The sequence below is a fragment of the Cyclopterus lumpus genome, chromosome 1 (assembly GCF_009769545.1).
Source record: "Cyclopterus lumpus isolate fCycLum1 chromosome 1, fCycLum1.pri, whole genome shotgun sequence".
In the NCBI taxonomy this organism is placed as follows: Eukaryota; Metazoa; Chordata; class Actinopteri; order Perciformes; family Cyclopteridae; genus Cyclopterus; species Cyclopterus lumpus.
In genome coordinates, this window is record NC_046966.1 from 17749744 (window position 1) to 17774471 (window position 24728).

Below are 24728 nucleotides of genomic sequence, written 5' to 3' on the forward strand. Positions count from 1 at the left end.
TATTCACAAAGTCTTGCCCCGTGTGTTGTCGTCGGTGCTCCTTCTTTTCCATCTCCTCTCCACACCATTAAAATCAATAGGCCTGGACCCTTTTTCTTGTCCATATCAAACCCTTTCATAGCAGGACATGGCAGCTCCAAACCCTGGAGAGAAATGTCCGTCAAGAAGAGAGAAGAAGTAGGGAAAGAAGGGGACCTTTACAGATATTCTGTCTCCCTCGCTTTCTGTTTTCAAGGGGGGGGGGGGGGAGCTCGGCAGAAGGTGGAGACGAAGAGAGGGTTGTTGTTGTACATGTAGCCAGGGAGCTGTCAGGACCCTCTCTCTCAGATCCCCTTAAGTTTCACCGCTCCAGATCTGCTAAATGTGCCCATCAGCTCCTCCCGGGCTCATCGCTGTGACAGCCCTGGCCCCTCACGACACCCTATGTCACAAACCAAAGGGTTCATCCCCCACTCCTCTCTCCGCAAGGCCCTGTGTGATCAAACCTGGCACTGATCAACTCCTACCTGACCCTTTATACAAAGGAAACAGGCACGAGAGAAGGGGGGCAGGGGGGAGGGGGGGGGGGGGTGCCTTTCTTTGATGTCACTACAAACGATGCGGTGCGTTTGGGAGGTGGCACACAGACACACACACACACACACACGTGGCACATGCGCCGTGATTGAACAAAGGCGGTATTTGCAAGCCAGCGTCTGTCAGGAGTAATATCCGCGCTGAGAAGCGTTTGCCGTTGAAGTCAATTGAACGCGCTCAGGTGAATTATTAAGGCGCAGGGTGATTCGTCTTGTCGCGTTAAACTGAGCACAGCCTGTGATCATGGTGTCATTATGAGCTGCGTTTCAGGAAGCACAACATGTCAAACTGGTTGTGTTACATCCAACAGCTGCTCCTCGTCTCCGTCTCTGACTTGTTCTCGTCTTTTCAGTCCTGCAGGTGTTCACTCGTCTCGAACACAGCGGCACCGGCAGCAAAATCCCACAGAAAACAACCCGATGTTCTGGCCCGAGGTAGCATGAGTTTTCCTTTTTCACACCCATGCAAAACTACAAAAGTCTAATCGACTATTAATTGGAGCAGGAAGAGCACTCAATGTATGCACAGGCTGTCGATCGGAAACAAGTATTTAAGAAGTTAACAAGCTTTGTTTTTGTTTTTGTTTTTTTTGTTTTCAGAACTTGACACTCCTGAATTGGTTATAAATGGCAAATGTTAATCATTCAAGTAGTTTTCACTTGTGCATACACAGAGACACTTTTACATCAGCCTGTTAACTCCCACCAGTAGCTTCTAAATAGGGATTTGTTCAGTGCACTTGTCAACTCTGAGGTGCCTGCGTGTACTTCCTCCTGTTAGACGTTGAACAGCATGAGCCCTGGGACCGAGGGACGGGAGGAGAGGAAAGGAGGTGGAGGAGGAAGAAGAGGATGCTAATGAAGACCCAGCACTACTCCTCCTCTTCTCTGCAGCAGCGCGTAGAGTCCCTGCAGCATCACATTGACATACTGCGAAGTGCCAGGAAAGACGCTTTGCTTTCTGCCAGAGAGCTGCGGCGGGCCAATGAGAAGATCACGGCACAACTCAACTCCCTCACTGAGAAACTCTGCAGCAGCGAGCAGCTCACACAGGTAACTTAGGGGAAAAAACAAGGATATTAGTAAATCAGAAAGCCGGAGTGTGGGAATTGTTGTCTTATGAATGTCGGGAAGTTTCTTAATTTACTGTCTTTCTTTTTGTGGTTCTTTTGTATTTGCTGAGGACTGAGAGTGCAGCAGTAGCAGCTCCTTTGCACTTATCATGCTTAATACGTGTGGCTGACTGTATGTGGAGATCAGACGAGGATCTCTCTCTTTTCCTCTCCCCGACTGCTCTTGTCTCGCTGAATGTTTCAACGAGGCAGTCCTCCGCAACAGTCTGTGTCACTAGCAGTTACATTTCTCCAAATACAAGCACCTGTCTGTGCAGACACACACGGTGACCACTGCCACACACTCATTTAGTTATTTAGTACCTGCCTCCAGGTAGGAAACTCTTAGACTTGGTATAGACTATAAATAAAACACCAAGCACTTTGGCCCTAAACAGTACCTTGCCTGCCAGGGTTTCCTTGTACAAACCAACATATGTACACACACATACTGTACACAGACACACAAATACACATCAACACCTAGATGGATATAGTCGTTAATCGGACAGGCAGGAGACTTCTTTTGGTGAATTCTGACATCAGCAGCCAGCGAGGGCCCACTGGACGCCTGATTAGGCCCATATTTCTGCATGTCTGTATATGTTTACTGAGTGAATAGTGCAGATGCAGTATATTAGACTTGTACACACACAGGTCAGAGTCCAGCCCTCATAGTACTGCTACCTAGGAAGTGGCTTTTGTGCTCCCACTCAGGCATCTGATTGCTAAGGCCCAAGACCTTAGACTCAGGCACAGCAGTAAAGCCACACACACGTCCACGCACACGCGCACGCACACAAACGCACCCACTGTGAATGAATGGACAGAGAGGGAATTGTTGTCTTCCTGTTTGTTTCCTCTTCTCTCCTGCAGTATTAATGCCACTCCACCAGAGAAAGTTGGAGCCGACTGACTGGCCAAAGCCATGTCTCGTTGCCCTCTCTGGAAAGGGCAAGAGGTGATGGACTTTGGGCTTGTTCCAGGCGGTCCTTGCCAACTTTCTAACTAAAACTCTCTGCTTGTAATTGGCTTAGGACAGCCTCCACAGGGGCCATCATGTGAGAAGTAGCATGGCAGTTTCTCAGAAACTTGTTTGTGTTGCTGTTAGAGATCGACCCATAGTGGATTTTTAAAGGGACGATATAATAAGTTTGGAGCAGGAAAAAGCTGATGGCAGATTAATCGTCCGTTTTGTTCCGGCATAAAATCGTAAAACCCACCTAATTCAAACTCGACCGAAACTAAATAGAACTAACCAAAACCATCTTCTCTCTGCTTGTAGCAACAACAAAAAACGGCGTGTTCCACTTTTTCTAACCTGGAGAATATAATTATAATTTGGAGAATGCTTTCAGAAAAAAATCTCTTATTTAGTCTATATTTAAAAAACTATTCGTTCACACATTTATCGGCCAAACCAATTAATCTGATGACCTGAAGTTGCTGTGTCTGCCTGACGTTTTAGCCATTCTGTCCCTCCCTTGTTGCTTCCTTCCTTTCCACCTTCTCTCTGTGGTCTTTGCATGAGTTTTGATTTTTGGTTTCTAACCGTCTTAATAACTGCATTTAATAGCTGCTATTTAAACAACATTTTGCTGCTCTCAAATGTTTAACATGAGAGCGGAATAGACCTGCGTTGGAGAGGGGGACATGTGCTCAACAGCATGGTGAAACTTTAATCACAGAGTCCCCAGCACAACGGTGTCCTGACAGATGTCTTAATCAGCAACAGAATGTAACCCGGACTTTCAGATGTGTGGCTGCTTCCCTTTCTTTCCAATATATTAGTCACAAAGGATGATTCCTATTTATTATTACTTGCTTTGGTTATGATGCCATTGCTTAGATCTAGGGACCATAGCAATGTCACTGCAACAAAGTTCATCGATGGTTGTAAAACAACGTATAGTTTTAGCCAGATTATCTAGACCACTTTATTTGGAAGTAAAATTTTAAGTCAGGTCCCCTGCATTCTCGGTATTGTCCATCAGATTGTATGAACAGCCGTGTTTCTATTACTAATGTGCCATATTCCTAGATCCCAACTATTAACTTTGAGATCTAGGAATATGGCAAATATTCTTACATCCAAATGTTATTATTACTGATAGAAATATTGTCCATAAACTACAAAAATAAGACCCAAGCTGTAATACACTGGAATTATCCCTTAAAGTGGCATAAGAAGCTTAATAAACTCAGGTGACAGGTGAAGCATGCCCTCCTATTTCTATCAAGGCTGGTGAAAAATGTCTTGACGAAATGTGCCAGTCATGCGTATCATCCAAATACAGGATCATTTAGTTGCTCGGATTATCTACCTCTCTCAGTCATTACTTCCCCATTTACTTCACTTTGCACTGTACTGTGACATTGCCTCGCAAATTTAGCAGCTTTATCTCTTGAAGTGCCGAGTGTACTACCCTCCTCTAACATGTAAGGGGCTGGGATTATCACAGGATTAGTGGGTGCAACAGACACAACCCTCTGAATTTAAAAAGATCCAGACATTATTTAAATTGTAATGATATTTGCACAACAAATCACATAAATATCCCTGCTGACAGGATTAATACAAAGTGATGGAATTTATACAGTAAGACATTACGCTAGTGTCTGTTTATGTCTGTGATCTTTGCATGCGTTTATGTGTGTGGCTTTTACAGCACTCCGTTTCCTTATTCATCCTGCTACTGATTGAGTATCACTTGGAAAGACCCATGCTCAGAGGTGAGAAAGAGAGCGAGGTGTCCTCTCTTCCAGCATAATGGACCGCCAGTAAATCAGCCAATGTCAGTGTCATCTCTCACCAGGGCTAAAAAAAATGCCCCGTGAAATCAAAGCCTGTATTACAGGAACTGTCATCAATGCCGTTCTTAATCCGTGCACCACGGCGACTGCAGCCAGAGCGCCACTTTTTTCATTCTCCACTCCTTTCTCTCTCCCACTCTATCACTCCTGCTTCGTTCTCTCCCACCGGCCCCCGGGGATGTGGCATGTGCGTCTTCAACAGAGCAGAGGAAACCTAAAACAAGAGGGATTCTATTAAAAGGTGTCAGCCAGCAACCAGATATCAATAACCTCCATGTATGCAGAGCAGAGAGCAAACTCCTGGGAATCTGTGGTTTCACTTTGGTGTGTGTGCGTGTGTCTCTGTGTGCGCTCCAGCATTTACCCAATGTGTGCAGCATCATGTATCATGTCTCCTATTTGTGCCATTAAGCATTCTTGATGTTTGAAATGATACCAGGTCAGCTAATTGTGGCAGTATTGAACCAAACAGACGTGCTTCTGCCCCATATTTCCTTAATAAGCAGACAAAGAGATTTTTTTTTTAGCTCCACCGCTCACATGCGGTTAAAAGTGTTCACCTCAGATGCTTATGTTTAGAATCGTTGATACACTGTACATTGTACATGATCAGCTAGTGCCATTATCGTTCATCACTATAAACCCATCCTCTCACGAAATACTGAACTCAGTCTGTCCCAGAGTGCTCTCTGATTCTGCAGGATGGCTTTATTATGCATGCCAATCACAGGGAGAATTAGGCCCTGTTGACTGGGCAACGGCATCATCTGCCTCCTGATTAGCATAAAAAAGGAGATTTCTCACAGACTAGATATTAAAGCAGAGCCTGCAGCCCCCCTGTTGCTAACGCATACAGTATTTCCAACATATTGTGTTTACGTTGTCTCTGAATCTATCATATTCATGTAATGAAAATTTAAAATTAAGTCTTTTTTTTTTTTTTTACAAAAAAAATGTTTCATCAGAGAAAGCTGGGATTTTTGGTTTATGGCATCTCATTACTTTTTACCATTACACTTGACATCCTATAACAAAAAAAGTGGTTCCTTGGTTTAATAAGAGTCGATAAAATATTTAGTTTGTTTTTTAGTTGAAGTATCATTAGCAGTAGCCTAGACCACCAATTCTGTCTGTCTGTTGCAGAAGCTGACCTCTGACCTGGCTGGTAAGGCGCAGCAGAAAAAGGTTCTGGAGATGGAGCTGGAACAGTGGAGGCAGATCACGTTACCCCAACAAACTGTACCAGCAGCACCAGTACACACACAGTGCTCCTGCCTGGGCAGGACCATGCCCGCCCCAGCTAATCCGGCCTCCCAGTCCCTGGAGGCTGAGGTCAAACAACTTCAAGCCAGACTTAAGGTTAGTGATTATAAACAGAACTCTGGTGATCATGAATAGGCCTCATGCTTTGTCTTATTGTGCACGGCTTATGAGATACATCTCTTAATAGGATGATGGTATTAAGGATTGTGTTCATTTCCAATTGTGTGCACTATGTATGAAGCTTGAGTAGATAATGCCATGAATGCTGTTTGGCTCAAAAAATATTCGTACAGACAGGCAGGTTGATGGAAAAAAAGAATGAAAATAATGGTTATGAATTGTGTATATTTCAGAGTGAATTTTCTTCTTGTTTTCCCTTTGACTTATTATGCAGTATCAAACAGTTCACCAGTGTTGGTATTAATGTTTTTAATTCAGGAAAAAAACATTTCCATGGTATTTTATAACATTGATATTTCTGATTCACTTTAACACCTCACTTGTTTGATAGACAGATTCCCTTGAGGAGATCAGCAACGCTGAAAGAAACTCTGTCAAGGTTTTACTTTCAAATCATATAGCATTAAAAAAAACAAATTCTTGAGTCTTTCAACACAACATCACCTGAAATTGCATGTGATTCCGACATTATCATTTCTTATCATTTGATCTTATTACGGGGTACCTGTCAGAGAAAGATGATAAATGGGGAATAACAGTAGAGACGTGCCCTACATCATAGGGAATGAGGTGCGAGTGGTACCACGGTATTATCATCCTCATTGCAGCCAGCTCATCAGTGTCACAGAGCAGATTGCTGCTGTCATTACACACAGCAAAGGAAGTCATGTCAGGTGACAGCAAAAGGGATGCACTGTGGGGGTGCACTCACCGGGCGAGCACATTGTCAAAAGCTTGTACTGTTACAGTTCCCACAAGAGACACGGGGGGGGCCCTTTAAACCAAAGTGAACATGCACGTTTAAATATCCATCAGTCGAATGATCAGAAGTCAAGCTGTCGTCATGAGGTGTTTGTCTTAATATGTCGCAATGCAGAGATATAAAAGATAAAAAAGACATTTTAATAATTTAATTTAATAATAAACATTAAATGTTGCTGTTGGATTTAAAAAAACATATTAGTCTTCTCTTTTTTTTCTTCTTCATGTATATACAGTATAGTCCCCGTTGAAATATATACCGTAGTTTAGTCTATACATTGTTGTTTTCCCTTTTTCTCATCCACTTTGAAAAATACAGCTTTCCTTTTAACCTCTTTTAGCACCTTGTACCCTCCCGCTGTAACTATAATGAGGAGGCATGCTGTGCCTGACCTGTCATCAGCCGTGTCGCGAAAAACCTCCCCCCACCCCCGATCGCACACTCAAACACATTAACAAACACACACACACCGTGTGCCCTCCCCCCCCAGAGTGCAAGTGCGGAGGTCACAAAGCAGGTGGCAGCTAACAAAGCCCTGCGAGGCCAACACCAGGAGAAGGAGGACAAGCTCCGTCAGCTGCAGGACAAGTTAGTTTCACACTTTTTTTTTTTTCCCTTCTTCTTCATTAGTATTATTTCTTTCTCTTTGTGTTTCTTTCTCGCAGCAGAACAGATCTTTACTTTTCCTTTTTCTCTTTTTGCCATCCTTGTCTCTTTCTTTGTCTCTCCCGTCTCCCTGTGTGTGTGTGTCTGTCTGCATGCATGCACATTCTCTGCAGCTCCCATCTGTAGTGTTTGATTCCACCATGTGGCAGCACTCTGCTGCACTCCACTTGGGCATGCTTCTCCTCCGCGTACATCATTTGTGAAATTATGCAAGTTCTCATGAGCGAGTGAATACAAATTACTGACGGAATTGGTGTCTACAGACACGTGAGCATGTGGGTGTCTCGTGTATCATGTAGTGCGATGTTACTTATGTGGGTAGCTGATACGGACTGCTGATCAAAGCAGTGTATTGATTGTTTGTGTGCCGCAGGAGGGATCATTTTGGCCCATGACACTAAAACCCACACACCATCACTCTGGCCTGTGGGCCACAAGCCCTAATGAGTTATATGGTTCACCTCCTGTAGCTATCGCTGCATTACAAAGTCAGAATGTATAGCTGTAAACAATTCACTCAAGGAAAACTGTCAAGATTTAAACAGTGTTGAGAAAGGCGTATATCATCATTCTGCATTAGTGTCTAATCTTTGAACCGAGAGAAAGGTACAAAGAACAACTTGGCTTTCCTCCCTCTCGTTCGCTTTGTCTTGTATGCTGTGTCCTCTGCCTGCCATTCTCAATAATACATCCAGGGCATGTGTACAATCGCAGCGGGTGTGTGTTTGTGTGTGACCAAAGCACAGCGGATCACAGCCAGACAGAGTGAACATCCCTCAGCTTTCCACGACAGCCTTGGACTCTCCTCTGGCTCTTGTCACACACACTCACACACGCACACATGTAACTCGCCATCTTTTCTTGCCTCCCTCACCATTTGCCTCCATGGAGGGACCCCTTCACAGAGTGAAAGACATGTCTAGACGTCTCTGAAATATACATCTCAGCACACACACAGGGAGCAAGGCTGCTTCGCCTTAAAGAAGAGAAGAGGGGGGGGGGGGGGAGAAATGAATTTCAAAGTATACCGGCATGTCCTCAGTCAATATCCGGCACTATGGCCCTGCCTTATTTATGAAGCAGCTTCTTTCATCTTTAGCTCTGTTGTCTATCAGCCACATGAAACGTCCACCCGCACTTCATTCTTAACAACATACACAGAAATGTGCGCTCTGGCTCTGTCTTATGCACTCACACTTCAGACCACTGACTGTTATCATTACAATACGCGCATGTTTGATGAACAATATTGCCAAACAAGCGCAGAACAAAGGGAACAAACGTGTGAGTGATTGGGATATAGTTTGAGGCTCTCTTTCCACTAACACTCATAAATAGAGATCACACACTCTGGCAGCAGCACCACATATCCTGCATTCTTTTTTATCCTCTATTCTTTTTGGGGTGCAGAAGAAGAGAACATCTAAAATAAATGTTGTCGATCTAATTGCCATTAGCATTGGGACAGAGGGAGCTGGCTGGAGCTATTATTGCTGCGCTCCATCTTTAAGTCAACACCAGACAGTCATCTGAAAGGTTCAATATGGGTTTTCTCATTAATGGCCAAATCCATGGGGTAACCAGCCCGCACTACTTTCCCCCAAAGACCCCAGGCTAGACTCCTCTCATTTAATTTAATGTCACTCCAATAGGACAAGCTCACATTTATTTAGCCAGTCTGCCCTCAGGCATCCACCTAGGGAGACGGGGACATTTACTTACACGAAAGCATTTGCTCTATCGTTTCGTCATCTGTTTATTTAAAACACACAAGCCATGATGCGTATGGGAGCTAAGAGATCCACTACATCTTTGAAATAAAAATAAAAAAAACATTTTAATTAACCGCGTGCTTATGATCTTTATTCTATTTGTTCTAATTCCCCAAGGTAAAGACAACCATGAAAAATGCCTCATATTTGCCTTTTATGAAAACAGAATAAAACATACAAACATACTGAGCCCATTTAGTACAAGGCCTCACGGATGCTGGAATATTAAGCATGTCAATACGGCAAGTTATCAAAATAGGAAGTGACACAGGGTGCTTGTTTGCAACAGTTACAACATGAACAGCTTACAATACAGAGACATTGCCTCTCTTTAGGGAAGTATTATCAGCACAGTATACAGCACACAAACAAATAATATTTTTTAGAACATATTTCCTCCATAATCAGTCTTTCCCGAGCCAGGTCCCCCTGCTGACATGTTTTTATATGTGACTGGTGTAATCCTGAGCTGCAAATAATAAACATTTAAATACTTGTTAACAGTCTTTCAAGTAGTGTCACTGCTGATTCGAAACGCCGTTTGTCAAAAGGACTCCCCAGTCACACTTAGTGTGGCATTCCCCGCCAGAGCACTTGTTCTAATATATGCCAGTTAGAATTATATATGCATCCTTATTTCACATCCCCCCCTCCACTTACCCAAACAGCATGCCAGTGTATTTAGTTGTCATAATGAGCTGTCATGCCTGATGCACTGCATGGGGACACTGTGCCTGCCAGCTTTGTGTGTATGTGACTGTTTCTGTCTCAGTGTGTGTCTGTGCTGCTATGTACCTAGATACATTATGTTGGTGTGTGTCTGTTCTGCTATGTACGTAGATACTTTATTTCAGTGTGTCCGTTCTGCTATGTACTTTATGTCAGTGTGTGTCTGTTCTGCTATGTACGTAGCTACTTTATGTCAGTGTGTGTCTGTGCTGCTATGTACCTAGATACGTTATGTTGGTGTGTGTCTGTTCTGCTATGTACGTAGATACTTTATTTCAGTGTGTGTCCGTTCTGCTATGTACTTTATGCCAGTGTGTGTCTGTTCTACTATGTACGTAGATACTTTATGCCAGTGTGTGTCTGTTCTGCTATGTACGTAGATACTTTATGCCAGTGTGTGTCTGTTCTGCTATGTACGTAGATAATTTATGCCAGTGTATGTCTGTTCTGCTATGTACGTAGATACTTTATGCCAGTGTGTGTCTGTTCTGCTATGTACGTAGATACTTTATGCCAGTGTGTGTCTGTTCTGCTATGTACGTAGATACTTTATGCCAGTGTGTGGCTGTTCTGCTATGTACGTAGATACTTTATGCCAGTGTATGTCTGTGCGCAAATGTGACTGTGATCTGAAAAATCCACATTAATTTATACTTCATACCTTATTTGTGTGTGTGTGTGTGTGTGTGTGTGTGTGTGTGTGTCCGTGTCCCAGGGCGAGTCACACAGAGCGCGATGTGACCATGAAGAGGCAGCTGGTGGAGGACTTGAAGACGAGACTGAAGTTCCTGCAGGAGATGGAGAAAAGTTACCGTGAACAGGTGGAGGAGCTGGAGAAGAAGGTACACAAATTACAGCTGACACCATTATCATTGTCATCCAATTCATGTGATGTTCCTTGGTAGGATGACAAAGAGAATGAGGTATTGCATGCTCGGTATTCTTCATATCCCGGATATAATGTTTCCAAGATGACTTAAAAGGCAAATAATTCATTGTGATTACTGTTACATCAGCTAGTAGAATAGATACTTCTTTGATTTGAGTAAAACACATTACTATAAATGACGTGAGTACCACAACAGCAGCTTTCCCCTTTGTTCCAACTTTCCACAGGGGAAGACTTTATTAGAGGAGGCCACCAACAGGAAGGCCCTCGTTGATTCTCTGAAGAGGCGACTGAATGTTGCAACCACAGAGAAAAGCCAGTATGAAACCTCCTGTAAAAAACTGAAGGAGGACCTGGAAAATAAGGTATGAAACTAGAATAATATCATATGAAATATTTTAAATGTTTTTAGAAACTATATATTTGAGAGGCAAGTTCAGTTCAGTTACTTAACTATATAGTAAGCACTTGTTCCGGAGCTCCAGAGTGTTTATCTGTTTCACATTGTTTTATTTTTGATGCATCAAGATGAATCGATAATCGTTTTATAATCGCATCGTAGCCCTCGTAATCAAATTAAATTGTGATGTGCCTAGAGATTCCCACCCCTATTGTACACTGCATAAAAAACATATCATATCACAGTTTAAAATGATGTAATTCATAATAAAAGAAAGGTTTCAGGATTGGGGGAAAGTAACCATAAATCTCTTTTCAGTCCTCTTCAGGCAAAATAGCATTCACAACCTGGGAATTGAGTATTTATTGTTTTGCTTACATCACAGTGGATTAAATAAGCATTTTAACAGTAATCAACATTTCCAAAATTGATTCTAAGTTGTAAAACAATTACATGAGATAAAATCGATTTTAAAGCTCAAAGTGTGCAAACTGCTTTTCTTTGTGATAATATGATCTTTAAAATGAATCTAATGGCAGTTGAAGAATGAAATATAGCTGCAGCCTACATTCACTTTTCCACACACGTGCTGGCTTAGTTTGTTATATTTGCAGCTTGTTTTTCCACTCTGTAGTATTAATAATCTTGTTTCTATTGAAATATAGCCACTAACAAAGCTATGCTAATCTGGTGATAAACACATTTGATTTTCTATAAATTCTTCACAATTAAAGTCACCCAATATTTTTGTATTTAAAAGTTTTCATTATGAAACAGTACAATAAGAACATTTTTAACGCAACTATATCTATACAGCTGAGAAGCAAAATGTTTTTTTTTTTAAAAGCATAACGTACAAACGAACGCAGGAGAGAAAGTACACTTCAAACCACAGAGGTTCTGTGAGTAGCTACAAATGTACTGAGAGCTGAAAACACAACATCACACACAGCGTCTTTCTCTCTGGTCTCCTGCACAGGGTCGAGTCTCGCAACACACACTTCTTTGAGGGGGATAAGGGGGGTCGGGTCGTCACTGGTTAACACAACTCAGTACGGTAAAACTGATAATGCAAACGCAAATCAAGTGGCATGGTTTGATTTGGCAAAGTGCCAATGGAAAAAAAAAAAAAAACTTTATATGTTGCTTTCATTAGACACACCACCAGTCGGAGTCGGCAAAGTCTAAAAATGTCAAATTCTACAACTGCCACAAATGTCTCACAGACCTATGCAGGCGCTCTACTTTCTTCAAAATATTGTTTGCCTTCAGCTCACCAGTTCTGCCTGCAATTGTTCTTTACAGGAGCAGCGCATGCATGCCTTGCAGACTCGAGTGGGAGCCAGTGAGCAGGCTCTGGCGGCACTGGAACAGACAGCCACTGAGCAAATGGAGGGGTTGACCCAGCAGAGCTCCCATGCCTTGGACAGGATTCAGAGACAGCTCAGCCAAGCCTTCTCCCAGCTGGAGCAGCTTCATTCTTTCATCAAGGTACTGTACCAAAGAGGCAACAGATTGCAAAAAGAAGTGTATGTATATATATATATACTGTATATATAGATCTCTGTGAGAAAAAATCAGAGTATGCTTTAGGGCAAGGCTTCCTTGTGATTGACTGGTTGCTACCATGGTGTTGTTTGGTCCGTGTCCTCGCTTTAAAACTTGAACCCTTTTTACAGTGTGTTTTCACTTCACCAAAGTTAAGGCCAGAATGTCAAACGGAAGCATTCAAAACGGTAGTCCTCAAACCTCTTCTTGTGTACTCACCTCTATGCACAGCTACATCGGTAGAGTCTGTCTTTCCATTTCCCCCAGAGAACGAGGGAGTTGCTTATATGTGAGAGTGGGTCATGGAGAGGAAGTTCTCTGGCTGTTGTTTGGGCCCATGTGGCACAAAACAGTTAAAGGTATCTTATCTTCTTGGAATCTCGAGATGGAGTCCTGATGGACTTCAACACTAACTTGGCGTGGAAACATAGATTGGGATGAACAGCTTGTCTCGTGTTAACTGGAGTGGTCTTTAGTTTTTTGGGAAAGTCTACATGAGGCTGACTGCAGTCACAGCTCTGAAGGTATTCCTTCTGTCTCTGGAAAACTGTCGACAGACAGAGGAGGCAGGGCCTTGTTGCATGCAGATAGCTATCAATCCATCTTGCATGTATTGTACACTCTGAAAAAGCTTTTCGCCGTGTCCCCTCTGATGTCTTGTGGGATGTCTTGAGTAATTTCGGGTGATTGCAATAACTGTTTTTATTCCAAGGAGTGGATGGAGCGTGTCCGTTTTGATGGCCTCAGGATTTCTTTTATAAATGATGTATTTCTGATGGCTTCATCAGACAGTGAGCTTCAGTACAATGTACAATGGTTAGGATGAGGGTCAGCACCTATGTGTCGAGGTACCGGTTCAGTGGATCGGCCCCTGTGCCTGGGAGCGAGTCACTGTCACTCCTGAAAAGGTTCCACGTTTCTCAGAGTGTTCGTAAGTGGAAGTAAATGCATTGCTTTAAGCTTGATTCTAAGTCACCCTTTGCCAGGCACAGTTAACCATCAGGACAAATTGGAGCTTGTGATGTTGCTTAATGTTTTGACGCTTTGAGCCAACAACTAACCCTGCAATTTATAATCCGCTTTACTTCTTGATAGTGCTTCGAGAAAATTAAATATCACAATATTTTTTCCTGAATACCTCGATAGTCTAATCTTGACCATTGGTGCTGTCACAAAATAGTTACACAATGAGATTTTTTATAAATATTTATTAGTAATGTTGATGTAATAACAACATCGGTAAAGGAAATAGAACAGTATAGTAAATTCAGAAAATTACAAAACTTGACTATAATGTAGCTTTTGCATCCAAAATCGAAGACGATATGTAGTCTCATATTACAATATCAATAAAATATAGATATATTGCCCAACACTACCGTATTGTCGCCAATGATGCAAAGCATTGTACCAGACCGTTGTGGTGTAGAGGGAACGTAACCTCAAGGCGAAGCACTCAATTTAGTTGACAATTGACATTTCAGCCACATGACGTCTAGGGAATAAGAAGAAATAATTCAAAAGAAGCAGATTAACAGAAGGAGCCCAGATTAGAACCTTTGATACTTCGCATTAAAAAGAACCAGTTGAGAGAATTCCATCTCCTGACAAATTCTGGGAATGTCCAACTGGGAGGAAACCCAGACCCATACACTGGTAAGACTACATATCCCACTTGGCCTGGGCAAGTCTCAGGATCCCCCAGGAGCGACTTGGAGATGTGGTTCGGGGGACAGGACGTCAGCACTGCCTTGCTCAGCCTGCTCTGCAGACACCAGAACCGGATCCGCCATAAATGTCAGCAGATGGATGGATTGATTTGTAACAAAGTGTGTATGTGCCATTATGCATTTGCACTTTCTTCTAACACATAGGGAAACACAGGCCACCACTATAAGAATACGGTGTGCCCAACAGGGAATGGGCACTATTGTTTTTGTCTAGGCCTAATCCATCACCTTGAGGTGTGTTTGTGTGTCTGTGTCAGTCTGCGTGTGTGTCTGGCAGAGGCTGATAAAGACTGTCCGTCAACTCTGTTGAGCTGACACCTGTCTATCAAAGGAGCAAACAGCTTGGCAGAGATAGATAGTGATGGCAGTGTATTTGCACACACACATAAATCAAGTGGCAGATCACGGACACAGTTTCATGGCAATTATCTTTAGTCCTCACAAGCTTAAATAAATTACTGGCACTATTCTTGTTCTTGTATGGCTCACTTACATATATGGGTAATTGGAGGTGGAGAGGATGTGTTTTATCTTGTTTGTTTTTTCTTAACCTCTTATTTCTGTCACACAGCATAACCATACACATTTATGAAAAGACACACATGCATGAAACCTACAAATAATCTATGAATAGAGGCTGTATTACATGTGAAAGCACATGTGTCTAAAAATGCATAGAAATACAGTTCACGCTCTTATAACTGCTTTCCTCCATTCCCATAACCCAAGGCTGGTGGGGCCATTGTGTTGTTGTTGAGGATTCACATCATTGTTTGCCTCCCCCTGGCTCCTGTGATTCCCTATAAGAACACCAAGCCCTTTGATTGGACTGCCTGACGTCCGGAGGAGATTTACTCTTGTCATGTATTGATCAGGACCGGAGGCTGCATGCGCTCGCGTGTGCGTAGATGTTTCTGTGTGTGTCTTTATGAGCTTGTTTTTTTTGGTGTTTTTTCTGTCCTTTGTGCCTGTTTCTGCTGCTGTGTGTATTTGTGTGTGGAGATTTTTTTTATTTTTTTATTGTGTGCCAGCAAACCCTTTTGGCCCCTGCACACGCCCCAGGCTGTAAGCACTGCTATTGAACTGCTAAACAGTGGCCCTGCATGTAGTGACTACTTCTCTAACACACACACACACACACATGCTAAAGGTTCCGGTAATTCTCTTGTAAAGAATATTTTGGCTGGTCATCCCTGATGAAAAGTAGGGGATTTTTTTGTATTTTTTTGGCAGTGTTTGTCTGTTCTGTCTGTTTTTGGAATTTGACGTAGGTCTTAGATATCAAGTAACCTATCAAACAATGAGGTCACAACACATTTACCTTTATCTTACAGTATTCCTTCCATATACCTATACATCATTAAAAATCGTACTAATGTTTGTCGGGTATGTGAACAACAGTGAACAGCATTTTAAAAATAAAATCCATGCCTGCCTAATCTAACAAAATAAAAGCATTTTTTTTCCCTCCCGCTCTGCTCTTTATGTTTCCAAATAGCCCTTTGTGTCCTCATGTGTGTGAAGAGGTTCAGAGGTAGCTAGTTATTAAAGAGGATATATTTTTGCTGCTCATTTGATCCCCATCTCTAATCCTCGTCCTGTCTAAATTGCTCCTCTGGCAATTGTGAGTACTAGTCAAGCTAAGAGCTCTTGGCAAACACACACAGACCCAACACCTTCCATGTATGTATTTGAATAGCTTGTGTGAGTCTGTGCGTGTGTGTTTGTGTGTGTGAATGCTGGCATATCCCCCTCCCACCCTTTGTCTCTCCCAAGGCTCAGAATGAGTGATACATTCACCCCTTAATCTCTTTCTGGATTCTTCCACATGCAGGGTTTAGGTCAATTGAATGTAACCCTTGAAGAGTGACAGTGAATATCTATTAGGCTGTAAATAAAAGAATAGGATCTCCGACTGTTAGTTAATGAGCTGTGCATTCCTTCAGGGTAAACACAGCTCTCAGATCACCAAAAAGAGCCGAAGCTGCCTTCCTTCATTAGGAGGTTGACGATGGTTAAGATTTTTGCTCGTCCTGTTCAATTAGTGCTATTCTGAATTATTTACACAAACATAGTCATAGGCCACCTATGAAACTGGATTTGAAATTAAATGGAATTAAACTGCTTCTGTCCAAAGCATCTGGACTAGAAAAATTGACACTTTTCTTGTTTTAAAGTGTTTATACATTAGACTTGATTTATATAACCTATTTTGTTGTTGTTGTTTTTTTATCTGTATGGGTGTTATATAATGTGATCCTGTTGGTTTTCCTACATGTCTCCTTTGGATTTCTGAATGTCTCTGCTCTGCTTGTGTACATTTCATGTTGCTAACAGACAAATAGCAACACTCCACATACTCCAGCTGCGAGCCTCCAACCACTCATTCACTTCTCTCCTGTGAGAACCACCACTTGCTTTGTAAACAGCACCTGGTCCACCTGTGTGAAATTAAGAGAGAGGAGTGGAGATGTTTGCCTCAATTCCACGTTGTTCATGTGTGATTACCCTTGTTACTGTAATGCACTTGAGTGTTTTCGTATGTGTGTGCTTGTGTGTGTGTGGGTGTGGGTGTGTGTGTGTGTGTGTGTGTGTGTGTGTGTGTGTGTGTGTGCGCACACACACACTGTACTTCTCTCTTGCTCGGCTATATTGTGTAATGTCCAAGAGTAAGTCGTACTTTATTTTGTTTTTGTTTTTGTGTACAGAGTTTTTCTGTCTCTCGCTTTCTCTCATCTGACCATCTATTCCAAGGTCAGCTCTTCAGCAAGCTTACTAGGGAATGATATAGAAGATTATTGCCTCGATCAATAAGCTCAAAATGAAGCAAAGGGGAGTTTACTTTATTGACTTTCTCGTGTACAGTGGCAGTTTTAACATTTAATTGTATCTCTGTATTTAGAGCAAACTCCCATTTAGTGCCCGACAACTGTGCCATCCCAGGCCTTCCTCGTCTCGCTTGCCATTCACTCGGGCACCATTTGAAACAGCCCCTCGTAGCTTAATTATTAACAGTGTTATGCTGCGCTGTTACACTGAGAGACATTCAGAAAGCAAATAAATAAATGAATGGCTGTATTTTCAGTAGCTCACTGTCTCTCGCTCTCTGTTGCATGATTCTCTGTCTGTGGAGATTTTAGCAAAACTTGGGGTACGTTTGGTATCAAAGCTGTGTTCCCTCAGCTTTCAATCGACAGGGCAACAAACCCTCAGGTGCACATTCCTACGAGGGAGCGTGAGGCAAAACTGAGGAGAATCTGAGTGTGTCAAACTCAATATTCCTCCATAATGTACTAGGCCTCTCTGGCGCATGCTTGATCAATTTCATTTATTCATCGGCCAGCCAGAGCTATCCTTCTTGTTTTTCTATATACATTTCATCATCTCTTCTTTTTTTTCTTCTTCTTCCCCCTCCCTCCCCCCTTCAGGCCCTGGCCAGTGAAATACTTTTAGACGTTCAAGAGGTCAAGCAGCAGTTGATGAAGAGGAGGAGGTTAAGGCAGGCCAATGCTGTGGCAGCAAAGGGCCGCCTCTCAGCCAAGTCTATGATCAAAGCCAAGTCCATCGCTGCCTCCATCCTCGATATGTCAGAGAATGATCTTGCGGACATAATGGATGCTGACCAGGTAAGGCCAAGGGACAGTGGGTCAACATTTTATATAAACGCTAACTTGAGGATCTATATCAGGCCTAGATTATGCCCAGAGCACTCAACATACCTATAATAGATGTTCTGTACTGTAACATTTCAAAACATGCTTAAAGTTTTGGCTTGGTGATTGCACTAGAGGACTGGCAAAGACATATCATCAATATCACCTTGTAGCTTTGGGGTCAATTGAGAATAAATGAGGTGCTACAGTCACTGTGGCCATCATCTGGCAACAGATGCAGGAGTTCCACCTGAAGGGTGTTAAGTATCTTCTGACGAGGGTCCGGTGGTGGACAGAATGCTTTTGATGTCTGTGCTTCTGTCTCACCTTCTCTTATTGATGGTGTAGGTGGATCATGGAAAGTTAGCCAGGTCCAACACTGTAAAGGCCACACCAACACATTCTCACACCAATGTGTCAAATATTGCAGCTCAATCAGAGCTCCAAAGCTTCAAACACACACAAGGTGTGTCGCTAATACGTTGGGAAGTGAGTTGCAGTGCAACAGAGTGTGGCTTCATGTTTAAAGCTGGCTCTCGACAAGATCAAAAACCCATCAACACCTCCAGCACCGATCAACTTGATATGAGATTTAATACAGCACAAGTTGAGTAAGTACAACTCTTTCCTTCTAGTCATTGAACTGAAAATCCTTGCTATTGACGGTCGGCTGTGTGCAGAAATCAGCGATTCACACTTGTTTCCAACTTGGTGGGGCCTTTCTCTACAATAGATCATACCCAGCTATGTCATCAATTAGCAATGCCTTGTTACAATCAACCACCCACCCCTGGGGACTTCCTCCCATCTATCACAAGATGAGAGAGCTCCAGGCACTTACTCACACTTGAAACCAATTTTAGCCCTTTGCAGCCCAGCTCCACCCAGGAGATGACAGGGAACAGTTTCTCACTTGACAAAAAGTCCCCCTCATTGGAGCTGAAACATCTGCCTGTAAAAACACTCTCTCCACCACTTGTTTTCTCTCTCATTGTAATGGTGGTTAACGGCGTGCTGCTTGGTGCCCTAACATGGCGTTAATTGAACATTCATACTCGAGATGCATCGATAGTAATACTGATATCGGTCTGATACTGACTCAAATAGTTGGATTGAGTATCGTGACAATGGGGCGATCTGGTATAAGATACTATTTTTATAAATAACAATTCGGTACATTTAAATCCATGTATTTGTTCGTTATATTATGTTTTAAAGAGTTCAGACAATGATGTTTAAGTCAAACGTGACGTAAAATGATCTCAGTCACTTCCACACAGTGAGGCATCAAGCTTATCAATTAAACACTGGTATCGGATTGGGACTCAGTATCTGGTGATACCCAAAGCCCAGGTATCGGTATCAGGTCGTGAATCAGATCGTGAATCCCTAATTCATAAATCACAGCACTGTCGAGAAGGAACACATCCACCAGAGAATCCTACGTTTTTTGTCACAGTGAGGTTAATAGGTGCGTGTAAGTCTGATTTTGAATGTACAGAAAAAGTGACATGTGTATATTTAGCTGGATGTCATTGAGAAATGTTGGCTATTTCACATGTGCACTAATTGAAACGCTTGCTGGAGATATTATAAGACCTGTATGGAAGTGTGTGTCCACAGGGAAAATCAAGTGCAGCCTATTTAAAGCCGACACTTTAGCTGTGCACACGATGCTTCTCTAGTTGTGAGTATTGAAAACTGGATACATGGCCTACAACTCTTCACAATATGAAAGTTCGGCACAGAGTGGAAGTTTCATGATACTTGTTTCAGATTTGTGATCTTGTGACCCCCCAGTCAAAGAAATGTTAGGAAGTTTTCTTTTGCACAACCCTTGTTGATTGTATGTATTTCTTTTGGACTTGGGGACGTCACACGAGACATGAGGTTATCAGGATGTCCCAGCAGTCTTCAACAAGTCCAAAACATAGCAAGTGTATTCCTTTATTCACTTGGTTGTGCTGAATTAGAACCCAGGGCTTAATAGGGTTTGGTTTCAGTCTTCACTTTTACTTTTAAATGAGAATACATTGCCAACGTTGCTACGTTTCTTTAGTTCGGCAGATTTCGCTTGCCAACAATGTTAGCAGAAGTTTTTAACATTGTAGTGCACTGGTGCTTGGTTTTGAAATCAATGTACTTTTGAATATAATGCATATAAAACTTTTTCTTTATGAATGAGTCCTTGTTGTGGTCATATTTTTGGAGAATTTTGGGAACAGATGACCTTTCGTGTTATGACCGTCATCTTTTCTAAATGCTGCAAACTATATTTTCTGTCCTCCTTGATTTGTCGATTGGTCCCTGAGGTGTTGAAATGCGGTTGTGTCCCTTCTATTTGTGCAGCTGGAGTTATAGACAGCATAGCACCGAAAGTGTTTTCAGCTATTTCATGGTAATATGGAATTTGTTAATTAGATTTTTATATCGTGTATGTATTAATTGATTTTCAAAGCTTTTTAGGAGTCATACAGAAACGTACAGCTGCTCCCTTACCAAACCCACACAATCAATGTGATGTATGTTTTTAGATGCAGAGAAGGCATCAAAGTGGGCTCAAACTTAAGTGCTCCACACATGCTTACACACATGTATCGCGCTGCACACTGTTATTTGCCTCTGTCCATTCCATAGCGGGTAACAGAGGACCAGAGAGGGCTGGGCTGCTCCCAGGCTCCCCTGGCAACTTGTTGTGGAGTTAATGATCCAGATGTAATAATGCTGTAATTGCCAGACCAGTTTGTTTTGCACCTAATGTTTGATGGAGGGTCAGTGCTTTGTTATATTTCTACCAAGGGTGGGATAGCACACTCACTCTCAAGCACATGCACTGTTTCTCACACTGCGTTCACCCCTGCGGGAGGCTTGAAGGCAGTAGTCACAAGGAGGGCCCACTCTCCACTCTCTCACCCTCTTTTTCTGGTTCGCTAATATAACCACACACTCCCCTCCCCCGATCACTCCTTACTTTCTCAGTTACTTCGAGCTCCAGGCACAATTAGGCATGCACTGAAATTAGCCCGAGATCAACTGCTACCACCAAGGATAACACAAGGAGGGTACCAGGAAGCTGGGGGAAACCAGGGAGAAAGACATCCTTAATCCAAACGTCAACACTCCAGACCGTTCTAATTGGCCACGGATACAACCAATGGCCACATCTTAACATTTCCAGCCTGGTCACTGCGTATTTTTGTGAAATTGTTTTTTGAGTTATGTTTAGAAGAAAGGGCACATTGCTTTGTGTAGTACAAAAGTTAAAACACCTTTTATTGTGGCCGTTCAGTAAAAATTAGACAAATGAGCATAAAATACACCAGATAGTGAACATAAATTTGATGGTGCTGAATTTTCTTCACATTGGCGAAATGTGTGTCATCAGCTGCTTCAGATGAAATAATAGCTATAATATAATTATTCACAGGCACTTCCCATGACTGTAAAAAGCTCAGCATTAATCTTGCAAATAATTTAATCAGCTGAAACGTAGGTGGTCAAATTGTTTTTGTTAGTTGTATGAGTTGTCAACATTTGCCTTGTCTGACTCACATTACTACTGCAATGAATATCAGGTGATATTCAGGGCGCACTCTGGTGAGGTCGCCACCCGATAGGGAACTCTATCAAAGTTCACATAAGTCTGCATGAGCCCCCTCGTGGACTTTTGGCCTTGGACAGCCCGAGCCGTCCCAGGCGTCACACAGACCTGCCTGTTAGGTCAGGCAGTCTGCAAGTGCAGGGACTTTTAGATTCTGCCACACACACACTTTCCCCCTCCTGCCCTCCCCGCTTCCCTGTGAGGCAGTACAAGGCTCGTCACATCATTTCCAGCAGCTACACCTGGGGTTTGAAGTGAAGAGGTAACGCATTAGTGCTGAGGTGTACATGGCCACGCCGTCGCTCTCCTTTCTGTTCATTAGCAGTAACAAGGCTACCACTCTGTTAGGTCTTTAAACATGAGCAGCATGCAAACGTATTCCTGGCGTACCTCGCCACTGAGTCTCCGGAGAGCTGCTTCAAGGTCCTGGCTGGTGTGATGCTACAATTTTGCCCTTAAGCAGGAGACTCACAGAGGCCAATCTAAAGATAGAGCTGCATGTTCTCTAGAAACATCGAGTGACTCTTGTCTGATTCAATTGAAATGTTACATTTTATCCATGTCCAAAAAACGCTATGATTCTTAGGATTTATTGGAGGTTATTCTCTCTCAACGTCGGCATGATTTTCCGTGCATTTTTGTATTCTCCATCCTGTCATTGAATTGTATGTTTTTGCTGTTGTGTTTGCAGGGAGCAGAGCACCATTCAGAGAGTCCAAGAGACCAGGAGTGGCTGGACCACCTCAACCACATCCTCCAGCAGAAGGTCAGGCTCACAACATCTGCAACGACGATCACAAAAGTTGCTCATTCCTGCACATACACTAGATGTTAGCTGCTTCCCTTCCTTTTGGTTAGGTTTATTTCTTATCAAGCATTACGGGCTACTAACTCGATTTGAATGAAACTTGGTGAAAGGGCCCAAGGAATAATCCCCTTAAATGGAGCAGATCTGAATCAAGGCGCAGATACACAAATAATGTTTCACTTCATTTACATTGCCAGACAGGGCATTGCCTTAGCGGAGGTCTATGCTCTCCAAGTGCCCTTCTAGTTGTTAAAGGAATTTCTGGCCTAGCGAGCTCTTTGTTGATTTGTTGTCGATTTGTAGAATAACTGTTGTCTGTCGTGTCAAAGGGTTACATAAAACTGTCAGAATGTTTTTCTTTTGAAAGTTTCTGGTAACAAGAATGAATTGAAATGAAGCAGCTGTATTATCAAAATCAACAAATTCTCAACAAAAAAAAAAACTCTCAACATGTCGAAGGCAATCCGGCAGACTCATAGCTAACGGTTGTTTGCTGCTGAATTACAGCTCCGGTAAAAGTAGTTATTGTTACCAAGGTCGAGTTTTATGTTTTACAGAAGCAAGACCTTTTTTGGTTTGATAATTTAGTTGAAGAATAATTAATTTGATTAAATGGAAATAGTTTAATTTCCATTTAAGGGTTGAATGAATGAATTATCTTTGCATTTCCATAATTCTTTGTGGGTTATTTTAGTCCAACATTGAAGATGTGTTGCTTGTCAGTCGAGAAAATGTTGGGCACCAGTTTCACCCATTTTTCATTCCCACATCAACGTGTCCTGCTCCAGGCTCCGGAAAAAAAAGAAGCAATGATGCAAAAGATAAAACAAAGAAAAGCAACTACATCCTGTGTGTGCTGTGTGTGTGTGTGTGTGTGTGTGTGTGTGTGTGTGTGTGCACACGCACACACAGCCACTCATCTGTGAGTGCTCTGCTGGAGCTTTACTCGAGTGCTGTCAACGTCTGCTCGCTGTGATATGTGTATGATTGAGAGTGTCGACTGTGTGTATGTGTGTCTTGTCTGTGCACTTGTCAGCGGCTGCCGCAGGCACTCATGCGTCGCCTCCGCACCACGACACATACCAGACACTGTTCTCTTGTTCCCCATATCTTCTTCTGACCTTTCCACCTTCCTCTCCCCCTCCCACACACACACACACACACACACACACACTACTGAATCCATGTTTTTCCCTTCTAGCTGGACAGCTCTCAGTCCCTGTTCTCTTTCTCTCTCTCTGCCATCCTGTCCTGCATTGCTCTCTCTCTCTCTCTCTCTCTTTCTCTCTCTCTGGCTCAGACCCCGAGGCAGCTTGTTAGTGGGGAACTAAATATTGATTTGGCGGGCCTGTCGATGCCGGGAGAATGAGCTAGTGTCCACCAGAGACCTCGGCACCAGCAGCCTGCTATCGACGTTTTCCGTGGGCAGAACAGGGGTGGTGGAAGGGGGAGGGAGTGGAGGAGCTGATGTGGAGGAGAAGAGTGGAGTATGACAAGGCTGAGACTTGCCCCTAGGTCTCTGTGGGGACCGCCGGGACCAGCGCAGTCATCCCCCCTCCCTGCAAACCGACTTTTTCTATCCCCTTTCAAGTCCATCTTGTTCTGTTTTTTGTTCATTTATTTATTTTTAATTGTTCATCTTCTCTCTATCTCTTCTAGTTTTTAAAAGCATGCTGTCGTATCAAGGGGACAACAGACTCTGTGTCTGCATGTGTCTGTCCTTTTTCTGTCCTTTTTCTGACAGGCTGGTGTGATATCTCACATACTAGGAGACCAGGCGAAGGGTCTTGGAAGACGCTCTTTGTGCCTGTCTGTTAGTTGATTAACGTAGATCTCCTAATGTGAAGCTTTGAAGACCCCTATGATAACGTGCCTGAACTATACTCGTCTGCCGTTTCATAGTGAGGGAATATACTTCAGGAACTCTCATACTGGACCCCCTTTGCCTCTCTCCTCTCTGTCATAGCTTATGAAAGGCTCACCAAGCAGAACATCTGTGAGGTGGAATGGCCTGGCCTGTCACCCTGCCTGTGACACTAATAACACACTCCCCTAATAGTGATATGATCTTACCCACGAACTGCACTCACATACACTTCTTTGGTTAAAAAGACACAGAGACAGAAATAGACCCAGTCAAAGGAAAGATGAGAGAGAGATCCATGTCCTTAACTGGCTGGCTGTCACTGAAAGAGGATGAGGATGTGTCCATCGGCGTGTATGTC

At 42.9% G+C, this 24728-nt stretch overlaps 1 protein-coding gene across 3 annotated transcripts in view; it reads left to right on the forward strand.

Annotated features, from left to right (window-relative positions):
* The window catches only part of cntln (centlein, centrosomal protein), an 82651-nt gene that overhangs the window by 50177 nt on the left and 7746 nt on the right, over positions 1-24728 (forward strand). For all 3 annotated transcript variants that reach the window (XM_034540647.1, XM_034540638.1, XM_034540628.1), the window contains exons 18-26: positions 929-1010; positions 1357-1628; positions 5645-5860; positions 7198-7295; positions 10590-10716; positions 10991-11128; positions 12469-12654; positions 17870-18067; positions 22387-22461. In XM_034540647.1, the coding sequence (XP_034396538.1) occupies positions 929-1010; positions 1357-1628; positions 5645-5860; positions 7198-7295; positions 10590-10716; positions 10991-11128; positions 12469-12654; positions 17870-18067; positions 22387-22461 (1392 nt within the window). The remainder of the gene's footprint in view (positions 1-928; positions 1011-1356; positions 1629-5644; positions 5861-7197; positions 7296-10589; positions 10717-10990; positions 11129-12468; positions 12655-17869; positions 18068-22386; positions 22462-24728) is intronic.